Source organism: Planococcus citri, chromosome 2 (genome assembly GCF_950023065.1).
Source record: "Planococcus citri chromosome 2, ihPlaCitr1.1, whole genome shotgun sequence".
Taxonomy (NCBI): Eukaryota; Metazoa; Arthropoda; class Insecta; order Hemiptera; family Pseudococcidae; genus Planococcus; species Planococcus citri.
In genome coordinates, this window is record NC_088678.1 from 62,177,645 (window position 1) to 62,195,559 (window position 17,915).

General features: G+C 35.3%; 1 protein-coding gene across 1 annotated transcript in view; it reads right to left on the reverse strand.

The window, feature by feature from the left end:
- ple (tyrosine hydroxylase ple) overlaps positions 1–16,156 on the reverse strand; it is a 29,515-nt gene extending 13,359 nt beyond the window's left edge. The window contains exons 1-4 of the mRNA XM_065352035.1: positions 15,214–16,156; positions 4,409–4,520; positions 3,413–3,493; positions 2,160–2,255 (exon numbers count right to left, since the gene is read on the reverse strand). Of these exons, the coding sequence (XP_065208107.1) occupies positions 2,160–2,255; positions 3,413–3,493; positions 4,409–4,520; positions 15,214–15,279 (355 nt within the window). The 5' untranslated portion in view covers positions 15,280–16,156. The remainder of the gene's footprint in view (positions 1–2,159; positions 2,256–3,412; positions 3,494–4,408; positions 4,521–15,213) is intronic.
- Between the last annotated feature and the right edge of the window lie 1,759 nt (positions 16,157–17,915).

A 17,915-nucleotide genomic window follows, 5' to 3' on the forward strand; every position in this document is an offset into this window, starting at 1 on the left:
CAGGTATAATTTCAGGTGCCAAAGTGAATTTTTCGATTTTTGGCCAATTTTGAAAAAATCAAATTTGGACCAAAAATTAAAGAAACATCTAAAATTTTACCAAATTGACCTAGAAAGCTGAAATTCGAGAAAACCTTAATTTTGACCTTTAAAATCGATTGGAATTTGTTTCGAACCGTTTTGAGCAATTCTGGAGCCTCCAGCAGATTTTTCAAACCTAAAATTTCCACAACATTTTGCCAAATTGAGTTGGAAAACTGCCGCAGTCACCCCTCGTCGTAATTTCAAGGTACTCAGTCGACTGAAAATGGTTCCAAGTCGTTTTGGATTCTCCAGAGATTTTTTAGAAATTCCAGTTTTCCAAAAAAATGCCGAAAAATCTGTCCAAATAAACTTCAGCACGTATGCTCGCGATTCTATTGATAGTTGGTAACCTTTTTGTCAAATTACCCGCCATTTTTCCGAAATCCGGGGGGGAGGGAGGGGTCCAGTTAGGAACTATTATTTTGGCAATTCATATCCTGCTTTTTACAAGCTGGACAAAATTTTGATTCCGAACTGGAACTCGCTGATTTTGGAAAAAGGGTGTGAAATCGATCCAAATGGGCCACCAGCAATGATCAATCGCGAGCAGACGTTCTAAAATAATTTTCGCAGATTTTATGGCATTTTTGGGCGACTGGAGACTCCAAAACGACTTTAATCCGCCTTCAATAGACTCAGAATGTTGAAATTATGACACAGAGTGACTACTGGAGCCTGGAGGTTCCCGAATTTCTCAAATCTTTACCGATCGCTTTGGTGGGTTGCAAGTTAATTTGGTGAAATTTTGATTTTTCCCCTCATTTTTGATCCAAATTTGATTTTTAAAAATTAACCAAAAATCAAATCGAAAAATGCACTTGGGTCATGAGGACCTAAAATTTTGCTTGACGATTCATTTTTGCATGCTCTTTCAATGCAACTTTGTTCGGTTCAAAATTTTTTGTGTAAGTAGTGGAGAATAGGTAGGTGCCAAACTGAACCCCCCCCCCCTTTGATAACAGGTCGAGAATTATTCACAACTCGTTTTTTAGCTCCAAAATTAATTTCTACGACTTCTAGAGAAATCGAAAATCTCTTTTGAAGCTCCAGAATGTCCGGAAACTGTGAGATTCGATTCGGATATACCTACATATTTTTCTAAGGATCGTTGGAAATTATCCATCGTTTCGATCTGTGCTTTCTCCGAAGTCGCAGTCCCATTGAAATTGAAAAAAGACACCTCGAGAGGTTCCAACGAAGATAGCAGGGAATAACGAGCAGCGGAGGCAGACAGACTAGCGAGCAAGCAAGCATTTGTAGCAATGTCTAAATGTCTGAATTCGTATTTTGTAGCACCAAAGACTTAGGTAAGAACACTTTATTGCCTATTACCATTGAAAAATAATGATGATAGGCCGTCGCAGGAAAACATTTCAGTACAAGCACATACTTCCTATAAGTACAGTAGTAGTAGGTAAGCTAAGCTGACGATGAGTACGAGTAAAAGTACCCTTGAGGGAAATAGATTGAATTTAAACTGCGAAATCGTTTGAGATGATTGGACATAATATCAGGTTAATTTTTGCGATTCATTTGTGGGTCAAACGAGCCCAGTTTCAATTTGTATGTTTCGCATAATTTGGGTTAAATCGTAAAATGATATTTTAGACTCGTCGAATGTATATTTTGACCCAACCTATGATCTTGTATTTCGTCCATTATCTCCAATTTCGTGCAAATTTTCCAGATTTTGACCAAAATCCATCATCGAAAACTATTTCAGATGGACCAAGAAAAAGGTGAAAAATGGCCCAGAAATTGAGAGGAGTAAAATGTGTAAACTCGTCATTTTTAGTCAAGTTGAAACATTTTTTTTTAATTCGTTGATATTTTAAGTTCTTGTAAATTCGAAGTGAAAACAATCCGAAAATAAGCACCCCTAGTCAAAAAAAAAAAAATTCAATAATATCTAAGTACAAAGAGTTAGCATTTCTTTTTTTTTCATGTTCAATGACTCTATTAATTAATATTTTGACATGCTTACTTTGGCCAAAATATATTTCGAAGTTTTACTAACTCGTTATAAACTGATAAATTATGGTTTTATGGTGTAATGGTGTGATGATGTCACTTACCTTTCTTTTCGTTGCAATCGTCGGTACCTTCGTTTTCATTCGAAGCGGTTATTTCGGTAATTTTTTCTTGTAAACGTTGCAAAGCATTTTGTATTTCTACGCCAGTAGCAAAGACAAAGGAACGAAACGAAACAAAACAACAAAAATGTAAGAATTATGAATGAAAGCGCAAATCTAAGAGGTAGCTAGATGATAGGCATGTGTGTAGATAATAGGTATAAAATGCACATTGTAGATACCACATGCGTTGATATTGTATTGCTTAATCAGTAATCTAGATAGATAGTAAAGCTATAAGAGATTCATACGTGTAGCTAAACATAATAATAGAAAAAAATTCGCTCCTCTCATCTAGCCTGATTTTCCGATGAACTCTTCCTTTTGAAGATTGCCTTTATGGACATGAATTTTCCAGAAAAATGAAGTTTTAGCCAGATCGTATTTTTTTTTTTTTGCTGAATAAGAGTGAGGAAGGGTTGAAAAGTCGAAATCCCCAAAAAGGATATCTAGAGTGCCTTCCAGATATATTGGCCAAATTTCAGCCTCCTAAGTCAATTTGGGAAGGCTTGAGCAATGTCACGAAATCAAAACCTTTGAAAAAGCGTGACCTTCTTCATTTTCCTTCACCTGCTCCTGCACAGAGAAAAATGTATTGCACTTTTTACTATAAATCATGAGATTTTGGATGGAGTCTGAAAATTTGACAATTTTTACTATAAATTATAATAATTTTTGCAATGCTTTTTGAGAGAAATTACTATATTTTATTTAAAAAATCAAAAATTACTATAATTTATAGTAAAAATTGTCAAATTTTCAGACTCCATCCAAAATCTCATGATTTATAGTATAAATTCCAACATAAATTTTTCTCAGTGTGAAAATTTTGTGTCAAGGTCATCTTCCGTCCACTTTCTTCTTCAATCAAACGACAAACCCAGCCCAAATACCCAAATTTGAGTTAATTTTGTGGAAATACTTCTTGTTGAGTTGACTCTATAGTTTGGTGAAAAAAAAGGCTGGAAAACATCTTGACTTGGAAATTCGACGAAAATGATCTGTTAGGATTGAGTATAGTTCTACCACAGCCCTCCCCCTTCATGATAAATCGTACGAGCCCAATATTTCCTTCGTTCTATAAGGAAAATCAGGCCATCTGCAATCTCAACTAGATACAAAACAAGAGCGTAGCAATAGCCTATGTAATATGTATAGGTATATTAAGCAATGCATATGGCGAGTTGATTTCTTACCGTTGTTCACGTGAACGGCGTCGAATGGTTTTGGAATCAGATTTTTTCGCTCTGAAATATTCGCTTCTTCTACGAGTATTACTACAGCCGTAAAAGTAAAATGGAAAAAAAGATAAGGTCGTTAGCTTATAGAAGAGCAGCATAAAGCAAAACCAATAATAACGTTAGCTATGTACTATCAAATAGGTAACATTACACACGATCTATAAGATGAAATGAAAAATGCACTACGTGATAATATGTATGCTCGCAGTTTCGTTCGCGAGTTTCCCTCCCCTTCCCTTCCACCCTCCACTCAAGAATAGTCGATCATTGAAAGATCTGGAAAATTGGAAAACCAGCAGGAAAAGTCAGGGAAAATCATTTCTTCGTGGACTGGACACTATAAAGTAATAGCTGCCTAGCCATAGTCTTAATAGCATCCACGTTCGAGGTTTGAAGTTTGAGAATCCTTGACGTGTGCGGAACGAAATTCGCTTCAGCAGCATTTCTTTTCACGAAATACATACGTTTTTGTCGTTAGAGTGTTCGTAAGAGTATTTGTCATCCCCAGATATGAGAAAAGACAGACAGAAAGAATGAAAAATATAGATCGAAAGAAAAACAGGAAGAAAGAAGAAGATGAAAATAAAATTACGATTGCGAACACAAAAGCTAATGTGAAGAAACCCTGCTTGCGAGATGAATTTTCAAGCCAGTATAATTCGAATGGGGAATTTTTGCAATACAGGAAATAAGCAGGCATGTCATTGTGAGAATAAAAAACAGGAAAAAAATTGACGAAAAAGCTAAGCTAGGACACTATTTCAGCATAAATTGTGGTTTTGTCTTTTGCCAAACTTAGGTACCTACTGCTGATGAAAATTCGAATCCAAGTTGGGAACCAACGATTGTACTTGAAAACTCGACTCTTTTACTTACTGTATTCGTAAACTGTCTTTTGAGTTGAAAAAAGTCGCTAATTTCGAACTCAGAAGAGTCATAATCATAACTCACCATTAGCACGTTGTCTAGCTTCCTCCAATTTACTCTGTTTGGTTTGCTTGACGACCTGACTTTCAAATCGGGCATCATCGACCAAGGATCTTCTTCGAGCTGGGTATCCGTTCTGTAAACATAATTACGTCGAAACCGACATGAATAATATTGTGAGTTTGCACTTACATAGTAGGTAGGTAGGTATATAAAATACCTATATAAGTATTAACTAGGTACATGAACGCATAAGTGAGCGTGAACTACGTCGTACTAAGAGGTGATTAGGCGTATTTTATGCTATAAAACGGATTAGATACGGTGCTCGGCAGGTGGGTATATTCGATTATAGCGCAATTACTCGTATACCGCACATATAGGCATCTATACGAGTATGTATCGTGTACCTCTCTATAAGTAGGTAGGTATCTTAATTTATAGCGTGGCGTGTCGTTGTATCGACGCTATATACGCCATTTCACCGTCACAGTCATCGAAATCATCATCGTCGCATTTTTTAAAGCGTACACAGTAGGTACAATACCAAGACCACTGACACCTTGGCCAGTTATTAGGCCTTAACTACTTATATTGTACTTCAAGAGTACCTAACTACCTACCAAACACGCAGAGTTACCTACATATGTGAAGTTGAGCTATCATATTTTTGTTTAACCCGCTTTGAAGACTGAAAAGTGTAATAAGGTACCCTGCCCAGTTGACCAAATCACGAAAAAGTTGGGCTTTCAATAAAAAATCATTCTAGAAAATGAAAGTTTTGAAAATGCTCAAGTCCTCTATTTCTAAAAAAACAAATGAATTTAAATTGGATTTTTTTTCAAAATTGATTCAACAAAATGAGTTAAAAAAACAATGATCAAAAGTATCTACTTTTTTAAAAAATTTCCAAAAAATACTTTTGACAAATGTTTTTACCTACTCATGTTATTGACTTACGTATATTTTTCGGGAAAAAAATTTCTAATTTATATTCATTTGTTTTGTTGGAATTTTTGAGGATTTGAGATTTTTCAAGACTTTCATTTTATTTTCTAAAATGATTTTTTTTGAAAGCTCAACTTTTTTGTGATCTCTCAGAATATGCATCAATTTTTCATTGTAGATTGTGGCAACATTAGCATTCGGAGGAAGCTGAGGTCTGAAATTTGGCGTGGTTTCTGTTACAATTAAAATGCACTTTGTTTTCCACATCCATGGCTAAGATCTTCAACCAAGTCATGGTAACTAATTTTTGGACGAAAAATATTCATCTTGTTGCAAATGTGCCAAATTTGAAACAATACGCAGGTACACAATGCAAAGTAGTTGCTTTCAATTTTTTTTCAAGCTTCGAATTGAATTTTCAAAGCAATTTGTTTCCTAAATATGGGAACGTAGAGAAACTCCAAAGGGTTAAAATGCTAATTTCTGAGCAAAACCTTCTAAAAAAAAAAATTATCACATTGTATTGTTGGTGTGAAGCTTTGTTTCCTCATTGAAGCCTTACTTACCATTTTTCCATTTTTTATGATGATAGTTGCTCCATTTTTCGATTTTTTTTAAACTCAGAAAAACAATTTTTGTAGTACATAGAATGTGATTTATTTTCCAACAGCTTTTTTCCAAATACATCGAGCTGAAGTTGAAAAGTTTGAAAAAATCAATTTTTTGTGAATGGTGAAATTTTGATCACGTTTCAAATTTTCTGTAGCAGAATTGCAAAGAATGAACGTCTTCGCTCGCAAATTGAGTTTGATTTAGTTGTTCCAATAATCCTATTCTGCTATCTTATTTTATGGGTGAATAATGCGATGAAGGAATGACAGCAAAGTTGAAGTACAGAATAGAAAGAATGGCTATTTAAACACCAATTCACTTCGTTTCGTGAGATGTGTAAGATTTATTTTTTCAGCTGTCCTATCTTTGAAAACGTATCTAACTTTTCGAGGAAAAAAAACACAATAAAAGTTTCAAAAAAAATTTTGAAGTTGAAGTTTTGTCGATTTAGAAGTTCAATTATTACAGTGTGATTTCTAAGACGATCAAAAAAAGTCATTTTGTAAAATTGCCTTTTGGGATAGGTCGTTTTTCTACTCTTTTTTTCAAATTTTGCTGAACCCTGGTAAAAAATTATAGCCAAATGACTTCAATAAGTCGCAGAAAAAATTTCAGAATTTTTTGGTCAACGTTTGATCCCCAAAAAAATTGATTTTTTTTCAGCTTAGGTGGTCTTATTATTGCTCATAAAAAACGAATATTTTGAGAACTCCTGCATTTGAGCAAAAATCAACTTTGAACCTATCTAATGGCATAAATGAAAGCGATCGTGTGCAAGTACTTAAGATCTTAAAAGACTATACCTACCTGAATTGATAGAAACATTTTTTTTTAAAATTGAAACAATTGAAATTTTTTCAGATTTTGTCAACTTTGAGCTCGATGTGAAGGAGGGGGCAAACGTTCGCCAAAAAATTTCAAATTTTTCTTTGACTTTATTGAGGTCATTTGGTCATGATTTTTTTGTTTGGGTTCATCAAAATTCGGAAATTTTTTTTTGAAAATTTTAGATGCCTAGGTAAGTAGGTACTTTGAGTTTTTAAGGATAGAACTTGAAAAGAAAAAAATATCACCAGTTTGCCACACAAAGAACAGATACATTTTGGTGAAGAATAATTCCTCCCATTGTGTACTTGAATGCTACTATTAGATAGAGGAATGGTTGCTGTGCATTATGCAGCCAGGAGCTCTTCTAGTGCAAGATGCAAAGCAGTTGAGAGACATTTTACTCGGTTCCTAATAAAAATCTCTGTCTCACTCGATGGAATTGAAAGGTCGTCCAAATATCAGGCCAACTAACATACACTTGAATAAGTAAATAGGCAAGTGAATAAGTTGGTACCTATCATTAGTGACTTTGTAGCCCATATCAAGCATCGGCCTGGGATGGCGTGGTGTGGCTTCAAATCAAAAATACGAGTACCTATAGTACGTTTTAAAATTTCAAGGCAAATATTGCGAAATTTTCACCGCAGTACTACCGTTAATTAGGATCATTACTCATCAAAAAAAAAAAAAAAAGTTGTCGCATCTTGTGACAATTGACATATAGGAGGACCGTGTACAATCAAGGTGTAAGAATGAATTGCTTTACGGTCACGGCCGACAAAAATACAGCAAGTTTTAATTTTGAATAGGTATCTATTCGATCGAGTCGTACGTCGTCGTCGGATTCCTTAAAATTACTCGTAAAAATACCCACGATGAATCGACAAGTAGCGAGAAATCGAGACGTGTCAAACAGTCGAACATGTTTTTCGTTTTTATTATGGTATGGTACCCAATTTTCGAAGCGCAACTCTCTGAAAAAGGCACAAAGTACTTACATAAGTTACCTAAACTTGCAACTCGTAACTCTAAAAACAACCACTCGCCTATCTTACGCTACGCTGCGGAAAGTAAGCGAAGAGATAAGGAAAAGAAAGGAAAGTGAACAGGTAGCAAGCACGAGACACGAGTTCCGTGTACTCCTACCTACACTTGTACCTATACTATTCGCGCTTGTAGCGTAGATGTAGGTGATAATGCTTTTTAATGAATGATAATATTGTAATAACAGCGAAATTTTCACAGGTTAGCAGGTACTACTGGGCATTCCCCTCACACCGAATGTATGTATATTCACTTCAGCAGGAAAATTGAACAACAGGGCGCTAGCGCCCGTTTAGTGTGATTTTTGGACATTTTTTAGTTCAAAAAAGGTTACCCTGGGTCCTGGTATCATTAAGTCGAGAGCCCAAAAAATTCATATGCATAGCATGAGGGAATTCGTGCCACGTTCACTGAACCGAAGTTCGTGAAAAATTCAGTAAAAATGAGCTGTCGTAGAATTATTCTGAAGTGACCTTTCGACCCATCAAATTGAGTTAAAATTGATCGGAAAATCCCAATGTTTCGAAAAAAATGAGTTTTGAGCTTTTTTGGAGAATTTTGAACCCTAAAATTGGCTACTGAATTTTACGATTTCGAGGATTGCTGAAATAGTGACCTTACGACCAGTTGAAATGGGTTGAAATTTCATGAAAAATCCCAATGTTTCGACGAAAATGAGTTTTGAGCAATTTTGAAGAATTTTGAACCTAAAAATTGGCTTATGAATTTCATGATTTCGAGAGTTGTTGAAATAGTGACCTTACGACCTGTCAAAATAGGTTGAAATTTTGCGAAAAATCCAAATGTCTCAACGAAAATGAGTTTTGAGATTTTTTGAAGAATTTTGAACCAAAAAATTGGCTTATGAATTTCATGATTTCGAGAGTTGTTGAAATAGTGACCTTACAACCTATCAAAATAGGTTGAAATTTCGCGAGTAATTCAAATATTTAGACGAAAATGAGTTTTGAGCTTTTTTGAAGAATTTTGAACCTAAAATTGGCTTATGAATTTCATAATTTCGGGGTTTGCTGAAATAGTCACCTTACACCTATCAAAATAGGTTGAAATCTCACGAGTAATTCGAATATTTCGACGAAAATGAGTTTTGAGCATTGTTAAAGAATTACAAGTCCACATTATTTGGAGATTTTTGAAAAGGATTTCTTTTTTAAGATTCATCAATGTGGGTTCAAATTTTGGCAGATTAAGTCCAAAATTTAGGTAGGTCTTTATTTTTGGAATCAGATATGTAGTTGATATCTTACCAGACCGAAGGCTAGCGCGGTGGTGATGATTTCCTCAGTCAGCATTATTTCTCTTCAGTCATTTTGTGAAGGTACATATTTTCAATCTGAGCTAGGAAATATAGAAGGCGATATTGAGCAGTAGAACGAAATCCAATAATAAGATTTTCCTCCAAGTTTTCAATCAAAAAAGATTTTTCGATTTTGCTGAATGATCGTTTAAACCGAACTAATTTGAACCAGTTGAGTTCAGCAAGTGAAGTATATTTGAACGGAGATGATTCCAATACGAATGGTTCCTTTTTGAAATTTTAATCCACATAATTTCTGTGTTTTTTTTTTCTTCTTCAAAATTTTGTGTATTTTTTGCATCAGTTTTCGTGATTTACATATTTCTGAATATGCGTTAATCATCCGAATTACACGCTATAAATATGCGCTGTGAGACTATTTTTTTGGTAAAATATGCCAATATAGGCGTTCAAACTCAAAATATGCTCAAATATGAGCTAAAAAAATTAATTCGTCGTATCAAAAATGTACCAATCACAAAAGAAACGGAAATATGCAATTGACGAGTTGCATAATATTTTCAAAGGTTAGCTATCAGGAAAATTGACTGTATTTTCAGCTGTAAACTTCTTAAAAATACCCAAAAAGAGTTTCGGCTGAAATTTCTGATTCATTCTCGACATTTTAACTCATTTTGATAGCTCGTATGACACGTTTTTAAAAGATTCTGTTAATCTTAAATTAATTTCGTGCTCTAAAATTCTTCAAAAGTGCTTTAAAACATTTTCGTGGAAATATTTGAATTTCTCTGAATAATTTTTTAAAAGAACTTTTTGGTCATAGTTATGCCTGGTTGTGAAACGAACTCCATTGTGCTGTGGATATGATTTCTTTTAGTCCTCTGGTTTTGTGTTAAATTTGCCCCAAACTCCCCCCAAAGAAAAACCAACATCTTATTGTGCAATTGGCTAGTTGAAGTTGACTCGAGTTCGGAGTGAGGAATGTGCCTTAGTATTAACTTATAAAAAAATTTTGCACTTGACTTTTTCGAAAATTGAAGGTTTCATCCCCCCACCATTCTTACTGTGCAACTTCGAAAATCGAAAATAATTTTTTTCTAGCGTTTTATATCTGAACTTCAAATAATATTCTAACTGAATTTTAAAGGCTGCAAAAACGCCAGCCAAATTCCATTTCCGGAGCATTTTTGTTTTTAATTTGGCTGTTAGGTAGATGCATATTATGTACTCGTATACTGACCACGTCCGCATCCGTATCCGAAATGATGCAATAATGACGTAGAAAAAACACCAGCTAATGGCGACGAGATTTGACGAAGCGAATACTCGATGACATACGTAGACGTAGCTCACACAGTATCCGTGATAATATGTACCTTTGCCTACGCATTCGAATATGTTGCTACAGGTGCGGTAGAGCGAACGGTACCATAACTATTGTCGTTTACATATATTTTAAATTAGCTGTTTTCCCATTAATCAAATCTCGTTGACGCATACGTCAGCGCAGTAGTGACCACCCCGCCGTCTCTACTTCATCGCAGATACAACTAGAGTGGTTTTTAGGTTTTCCATACCATATACGAGCATACGAGCGCAACAGTGTAGGTACATGTTGCATTTCCTAATTTCATCGTGTTTGGCATAATGGCAAAAAAGGAAGCACGTATTGCTCAATTTTTTCAATTTTTTTTTTTTGGGTAGAATTTACGTCTTTTAAAGTACCTAACTATGTATCAGTCTTCCTGGGCAGTAGGATTACCTATAGAATGGTTACTTTATTCCGTCTTATAGAAACAGGCAGGAAGGTAACTCTGAGCCTATAGCCATAAACCTGTCTGGAATGGCGGGGTATGTCGATATATTGCTGTATTAGCTCGTAGCGAATTGATACATTCGACTTGGAGCATGGTAAATTGGAGATAATCATCTCGCGTCCGCGTTTACGTACGCGAACAGCTATGACGACGTGACGAGTGGACGGGTAAATGACATCTACGCTCATTGACGTATCAAAGAGGTACATATAACGTCAATGTCTACGCCACGATGAGGTGCAACGAATGATACTCGTACGTATTACATTCATAAAACATGCATGTATTATGCACATTAAGTAGATGAAAATAGGTAGTAACTACATGGGTATTAAAATGACATAACTTGTTATACGAGTAGTATATACGATGTGATACACCCAGTTTTGCATTTATTGTCTAATTCTTGTACGTAGCCTGGGTCCAGAAGGTCGCAACCAAGATGGGAAACTATTTTTGGACCTCCAGGTAGGAGTGGAGGCTATAATAATGATTTTTATAGGTAATTTTTGTGTTTTTCGCCGAGTTGAGGTGAAAAGTTTGTGATTTCTGGAATCTGTTCCTAGTGGTAAGAGGAATATGTGGAATTTTTTTCAATTTTTTTTGGACGATTTTTCGCTGACTTATGGTTTTTGGAAATTTTCAAGTGATCATTTTATAATGAAGTTTCAGAGATGAAGTTACCATTTTTACACAAAATTTGTGTACTTATTTAATCCTTGAATACCTCATGAAAAATTTGAAAAATTCTCAGAAGTGCAACATCGAAGTTTCACGCTTGGGAGCGCTGAGATCGATGTTTTGTTGAAGAAGGGTCAATTGAGACGCAGTAATTGAGATTGAAATTTTTATCCATCATTTTTTTGATACGCTGGTTTTATGTAGAACATGAGAAACTTTTAGCAATTTGTGTTGGGGGAGGGGAGGGGGGGGTAAAATTTCCACCTTTTTGGAAATCAATTATCTCTTCAGGTTTCTTATATTCCAACTTTCTCTAAAATGCTCAAATTGCAAGTAAATTTCGCCATTGAAATGCATTTTTGGGGCAAATAATCCTCCCCCGGCCTCGTTTCAGTGGGTTCCTGTAAGATCAAAGTTGTTTTTCGGTCCCCACTTTTCATGCATTTTCCAATTATTCATGAAGTCATTGGAGTGACATAACCTCCAAAAACGATTGAAATACCCACTGATTTTCGTATATTTTGAGGATACTTTACCCCCTTTCTCTTCCGGTTTGCTCTCAGTATTTCTTGACTAAAACGCCGAAATTCCTGCACTTACATCCGAAGTGGGCCGAATGAAGATAGGTACCTACGACGAATGAATCGAGATTGAAAAAATCGGGGTTTCGTCGATTTTTTTCAGAATTGATTTAATTTTCACAACAATAATTGCTTCGATTGTTTCGTCGAAAATACGTGAAAATTTTTGAAAAAGATTGAAAATGAGAGTAAAGAGTATCAAAACGACTAAAATTGTGTAAAATTGACTAAATATTCGCTAAAATGAAATAGTTTACGAAGTTGGTTTCAGAAAATGTAAATGTAATTTTTTCATTAATGATGAATTGATCGTTTGAAAATCCAGAATTTTTAATTCGCATAATTAGACAATGAATCATTAAAAAATACAGGAATATTAAGAAATCAGTTTTGTGGAATATATGTTTATGGGAACCGTGTTTTTAGCGATCGATTTTTACCAGAAAATCGAAAAATTGTTTCACGAATTGATTTTATTTAAAGAACATTGGCATCGTTCGTTTAATAGAAAGGGTGAGGAGCTGAAAAAAAATGAAAATTGTCGATTGCAAATTTGTGATTTTCAAATCCGTGTAAAATTTTGGAATAGAATTGCAAATTTACCGAAGTGAATACTCATTGGTGTTCGTTTTTTATCCAGATTTTCTGTCGAGGAGAGAAAAATGGTTCATATGATCCAAAAGGGGGATGATATAATTATCATTTTTTTAACCAATGTTGCCCCTTTCGGAAGCTTTAAAAATTTTTATGAAATATTTCAAGATAAATTACACGTGTTCTGTAAAAAAAAATGGCGACTGTACCTCTGAAATTCATTTGCCAAATGACCGCTTGAAAATTTCAAAATGACGTACCTAAGTCGACGAGAAATCATCGAAAGAAAATTGAAAAAAATTCTGTAGGGACCCCCTTCCCTCCACTTATTTTTGTAAACGTATTCTAGAAAATAATAACTTTTTTATCCCAACTTGATGAACAATGAAAAAACTGCCTCGGGATGAAAATCACACATTTTTGCTCCCCATTCTTATAAAAAAATCTTACCCTGAAGGTACATAACATTATTTTTTTTTTACAATTTTTTCTTACTATCCTATAGATTATCCTGTGGTTGTGGGCTCAGTTTTGCTTCAAGAGCTGTCAAAGGTCGATTCACCTATCTTAACCTAACATAATATCCTTTTCTACTGTTTTTCAAAAACTTTTTTAAAAATGAAAAAATTCATCAAGTAGACTGAGCAAAGTGAGGGCAACATTTTGAAGAAATGTAATTTTTGACAATCCGAAAATATGCATTTTTCTACTGTTGAATAGAAAAAAAAATCAATATTTTTCAAAATAACGATTGAATACGTAAAAAATTGGTTGAATCCTCCAAAAAGGTGGAGTTTTTTCTGCTTTTTGAGGGGAAGAAAAAGGCAGGTTCTTGGTTGGAATTTATTACTTACTCGAATTATCAATTTTTCAATGGAAAATGAAATTTTAAAATATACGATCAGATCACAAAATTATTACAACTTTGGTCCTGGGGTCTTCTCCTCAGATAAATATATTCCTTTATACCAAATTTAGGGCCTGTAAGTTCAAGTTTTCTTATCGAAATGGTTTCAGTTTTGAGTATTAATTCGAAGGCCTAATCTTTCAGGGTCTGCAAGTTAACCCCCTCCCCCTTTAACCCTTCACTTCTGGAAAACATTTTTTAAACCGTACAAAGCTGAATGGAAATTGTGATCAAAAATACATCATCAGTCAGAATTTTAACGCTGTAATGCATTTTTCGATTTTTATTGAAGAATTTTTCAATTTCAGATTTTTGACGAAAATGTGGAAAAATAGCAAAATTTCACCAAACTTGGGAAGCTGAAATTTGGTATGTGGACTATTTTCGATCCACCTAATCGACTGGGAACGGTTTTGAACCATTTTGAGCAGTTTTGGAGGCTCCAGTAGATAGATTTTTCAAAATTGAAAATTTCGAAAAATTTGGCAAACTGAAATTTATTTTCTGATTTAATTTCAATATGTCGAGTTGGTTAAATATTTTTTTTAATTTTTTGGAGAATTTTTAAAAATCTTAAAAATCAGATTCAGACCAAAAATGACAGGAAAAAAACAAAATTTCAACAAATTGATTATGAAAGCTGAAATTTGGTATGTAGCCTATTCTTGGCCCTCGGAATTGATTGGAAACGGTTTCAACTCATTTTGAGCAGTTCTGGAGCATCGGTCATGCAGATTTTCTAAACTTCAAAATTCCACAAAATGTTACCCACTCAGGTTGAAAATCTAAAATTTCCTTTGTACCTTGAATTTTAACATGCTGAGTAAATATTTGACAAAAAAAATTCGCGATTTCTTCTCCCAACCCTCAAAGTGGTGACCTCTGGTGAGAAAATAATTCCCTATTTTTCATTTTTTCCATTATTGAAAAACTCTGGCTGCGATGGGCCTCTCAATTTTCAAAAATTTGAAAAAATTCAACTTCAAAGCAAAATTTTTAAAATTCGAAAATCTCAAGTTCCAACACTTTTAAAAAGTCTCTTTTGAGTAAAATGAATTCTCATGAGGATATTAACCCCATTCCTAGAAAACCCAAGATTTTACATTGAATTTCAGCTTTTTTAGGGGGTCAGCTTGGTTTTCAATGGAGGAGGCTAAAATCGTCATGAGAGTTCATTTTACTCGAAACAGACTTTTTAGAGACAATAAAACTTGAAATTTTCAATTTTTACAGTGAATTTGTATTTTATAAATTTTTTGAAAATTGAGGGACCCCTTCGTACCCCGAGTTTTTCGAAAATGGAAAAAATGAAAAAATAATAAGGAATTATTTTTTCATCAGAAGTCACCACTTTGGGGGTTGGGAGGGAGGAAAATACCACCTTCGGAAATAAGAACCACCCTAAATTTGTTGAGTCAGTTGGATATGTTTTCCAACCATTCTAGAGCCTTCAGATTCTCCGAATTCTCAACAAAAAAAATTCCATTGAAACCCTTCCAAATCAACATTGAATACTCTTCTCGAGTCTGTCAACTTACCTCGATACTGTACGATTTGTTCATGGCGAACATTTCGCGACTTTTTTGCGCAGCAGCCACCGCCATTTTGCAATCGATTACTCGGCTATTGGATCTGAAAGAGTAGCTATAGATTCCGAAAGCGCCGAACTCCAGCGCGATGTGAGTGTCAAATGGGAGTCGTTAGTGACCTCTGACTTGGATAATGGTCTATTGGGCGACCTCCGTGTTCTTAATCAGCACGCGACAGCAACGTACCACGAATACGGCTTCCGATGGCAACTTTGATCGGGGACTGATTGTTTGCTTTTGGTTGGTTGGTTGGATAGATGATGGTTGGTAGCACAATGTGTTGTGAGCGTTTTCACAGTAGAGTATGCGATTCGACAAAAGTGCACCGAACGGACAACTTGCCTAATTAAAAGAATATACCGTTACGATGACGGCGAATGTCTATTAACTGCCGTCTCGTAAACTATACAGCACAGTAGCGTAAACGTTGACGCGACTTTTGTTCAAGTCTCGACAAACTCGCGCAAACAAAACGAAACAAAACAAACCGAACTGCAGCGAGTGATGTGTACTTTGTTGCGGAAAATAATTACAAAAATCCTTTCGTACCTATATGTATAGGTGCGAGTGAGAAATTTCGAAAATCAATACGAAGCGCGAATAATGTGTATATAGGTATGCCGCTTCGCAACAATTACAATAGGCCGAAAAAAAATAGGAGAAAAATATGAAAAGCGCAAAACAAAACCGAAACCAAAAAAAAAACGAACTACGCGCGCAAAAAAAGAAATATGCGAACGAAAAACAAAACTAAAAAAAACAAAACCAAAACGAAAATTATTCTTTTAACAATTGCAAGTATATTTACGTCTTTGTCGCCGGTAGCACCACGTGCTCGCGTCTAATGCGAACGAAACCAAACCAAACCTTAGCAAACCAAAACAAAACAAAGTGTAACACGTAGATTTGCAGTATTTATAACCTGTGTTCATTGTGCAGCGACCTTCCCCTTCTTGAGAATGCGCGCAAATTGCCACGGCCAAATTGCCGCCTCCCTCGGCGGCGTTGAGCGCATCAACGGTCGAGGTCGTCAAATGTGAGAGACATAGACATGACTGCGCTATTCGCGTAAGACTTATTCGTAATCGTAAACGTCAGTTAGGACTTCAAATTCAACTTCTTGTACCTATACGTACTTTCGTATCTCTTTTTTTTTCAATCATCTTCCTACTTAGAATATTAATATTGATTCAGCTGTATATGTACATCAAATAGGTAGGCATAGATGCGTTTAGGTAGCTGTATAATATCTCGCGTTATTGCTTGCCTATAGTAGGTACCTATCTACTGTAGCAATCTGGTATTTACCTATCGCAAAAATGCATTGCATCGCGCCATATCCGCCTTACTCCATCTGATGCAATCATTCGCTAATTGCCAATTGCCTGTCGCTATGGGGTGTTCGCTGTTGTGTATTCATCTGGACGCGTAATTAGTACAGGATGCCTAAAGGTCTTGTTCGTCATATTTTCTCTACTTTTGTACTGCTTTTCGCTCATATGTCGTGCTATGTTGCTTTGTTGCTGAAAAGAGTCGTAGTTTTTTGCCAAAATGCCCCGAAAATATTCACTTGTCCAAAAACAAAACACACTTTTTTCCCACGATTGTCAATTGATGATTCTGGACTTATGTAGGATGTTCTGTATTTTGTCTGAATTGTCGTCAAGTGTCCCATGTTTCGCCAAAATTGCTTATTTTTTTTGTTGCCAAAATTGCGGAAAGAATTTTTTTTTCAACAAATTGTCAAGAAGTTTCATTTTTTTCAAAAATTCTCAAAATGTCTCAACTTTGACCAATGTTGCTCAAAAAGCCTGATTTATTGCCAGACCTTGTATAAATGATTGATGTTTGCCTCAATTGTGTGAAAAGTCCTTTTTTTAGTCGGGGAGATCGCTTAAGGATCTATAGCACCCCTCCGTCGATCCTCCGGGACAACTTTTTTCTTGAAGGGGGAGTCCTAAGGAACATTTCTAGCCCTTGTACTCAAAAAAAAGGTGGCCCTACTTACAAAATGGCGGCCATTTTGATTGACAGGTCAGCCGAAATCGCAGATTTTGCGTTCCAACATACTCGTAGGACTTGCATAAAAATTTTTCAAACCGTACAAAGGTAGATCGAAAGATCAGGCAAAAATTTATCACCTGTCAAAATTTCAAGTGCTTAAGTTCGTTTTTCGATTTTTGGCGAATTTTTGAAAATCAAATTCAGGCCAAAAATGAGGGAAAAAAATCAAAATTTTACCAAATTGACCAAGAAAGCTGAAATTTGGGGTATACCCTATTTTCGACATGCCAAATCGATTGGAAACTGTTTCAAACCGTTTTGAGCAGTTCTGGAGCCTCCAGCAGATTTTTGAAACTCAAAATTCCCACAAAATTTCACTAAAATGGAGTTGGAAAGCTGAAATTTATTCTGCAAACTGATTTCAATGCGCCACGAAGTACTTACTGCTGACGAATTTCAAGCCGTTTTGGAGCCTCCATCAGATTTTCAAAACTTTAAATTTTCACAAAATTTCATCAAATGGAGGTGGAAAGCTGAAATTAACTCTACGCTCCAATTTTAACACCCTCTGAAGACGACTTCAGGTGGGTTAAAATCATTTTGGAGCCTCCAGCCCTCCAGCGACTTTTTGAAAATTACTGGAGCCT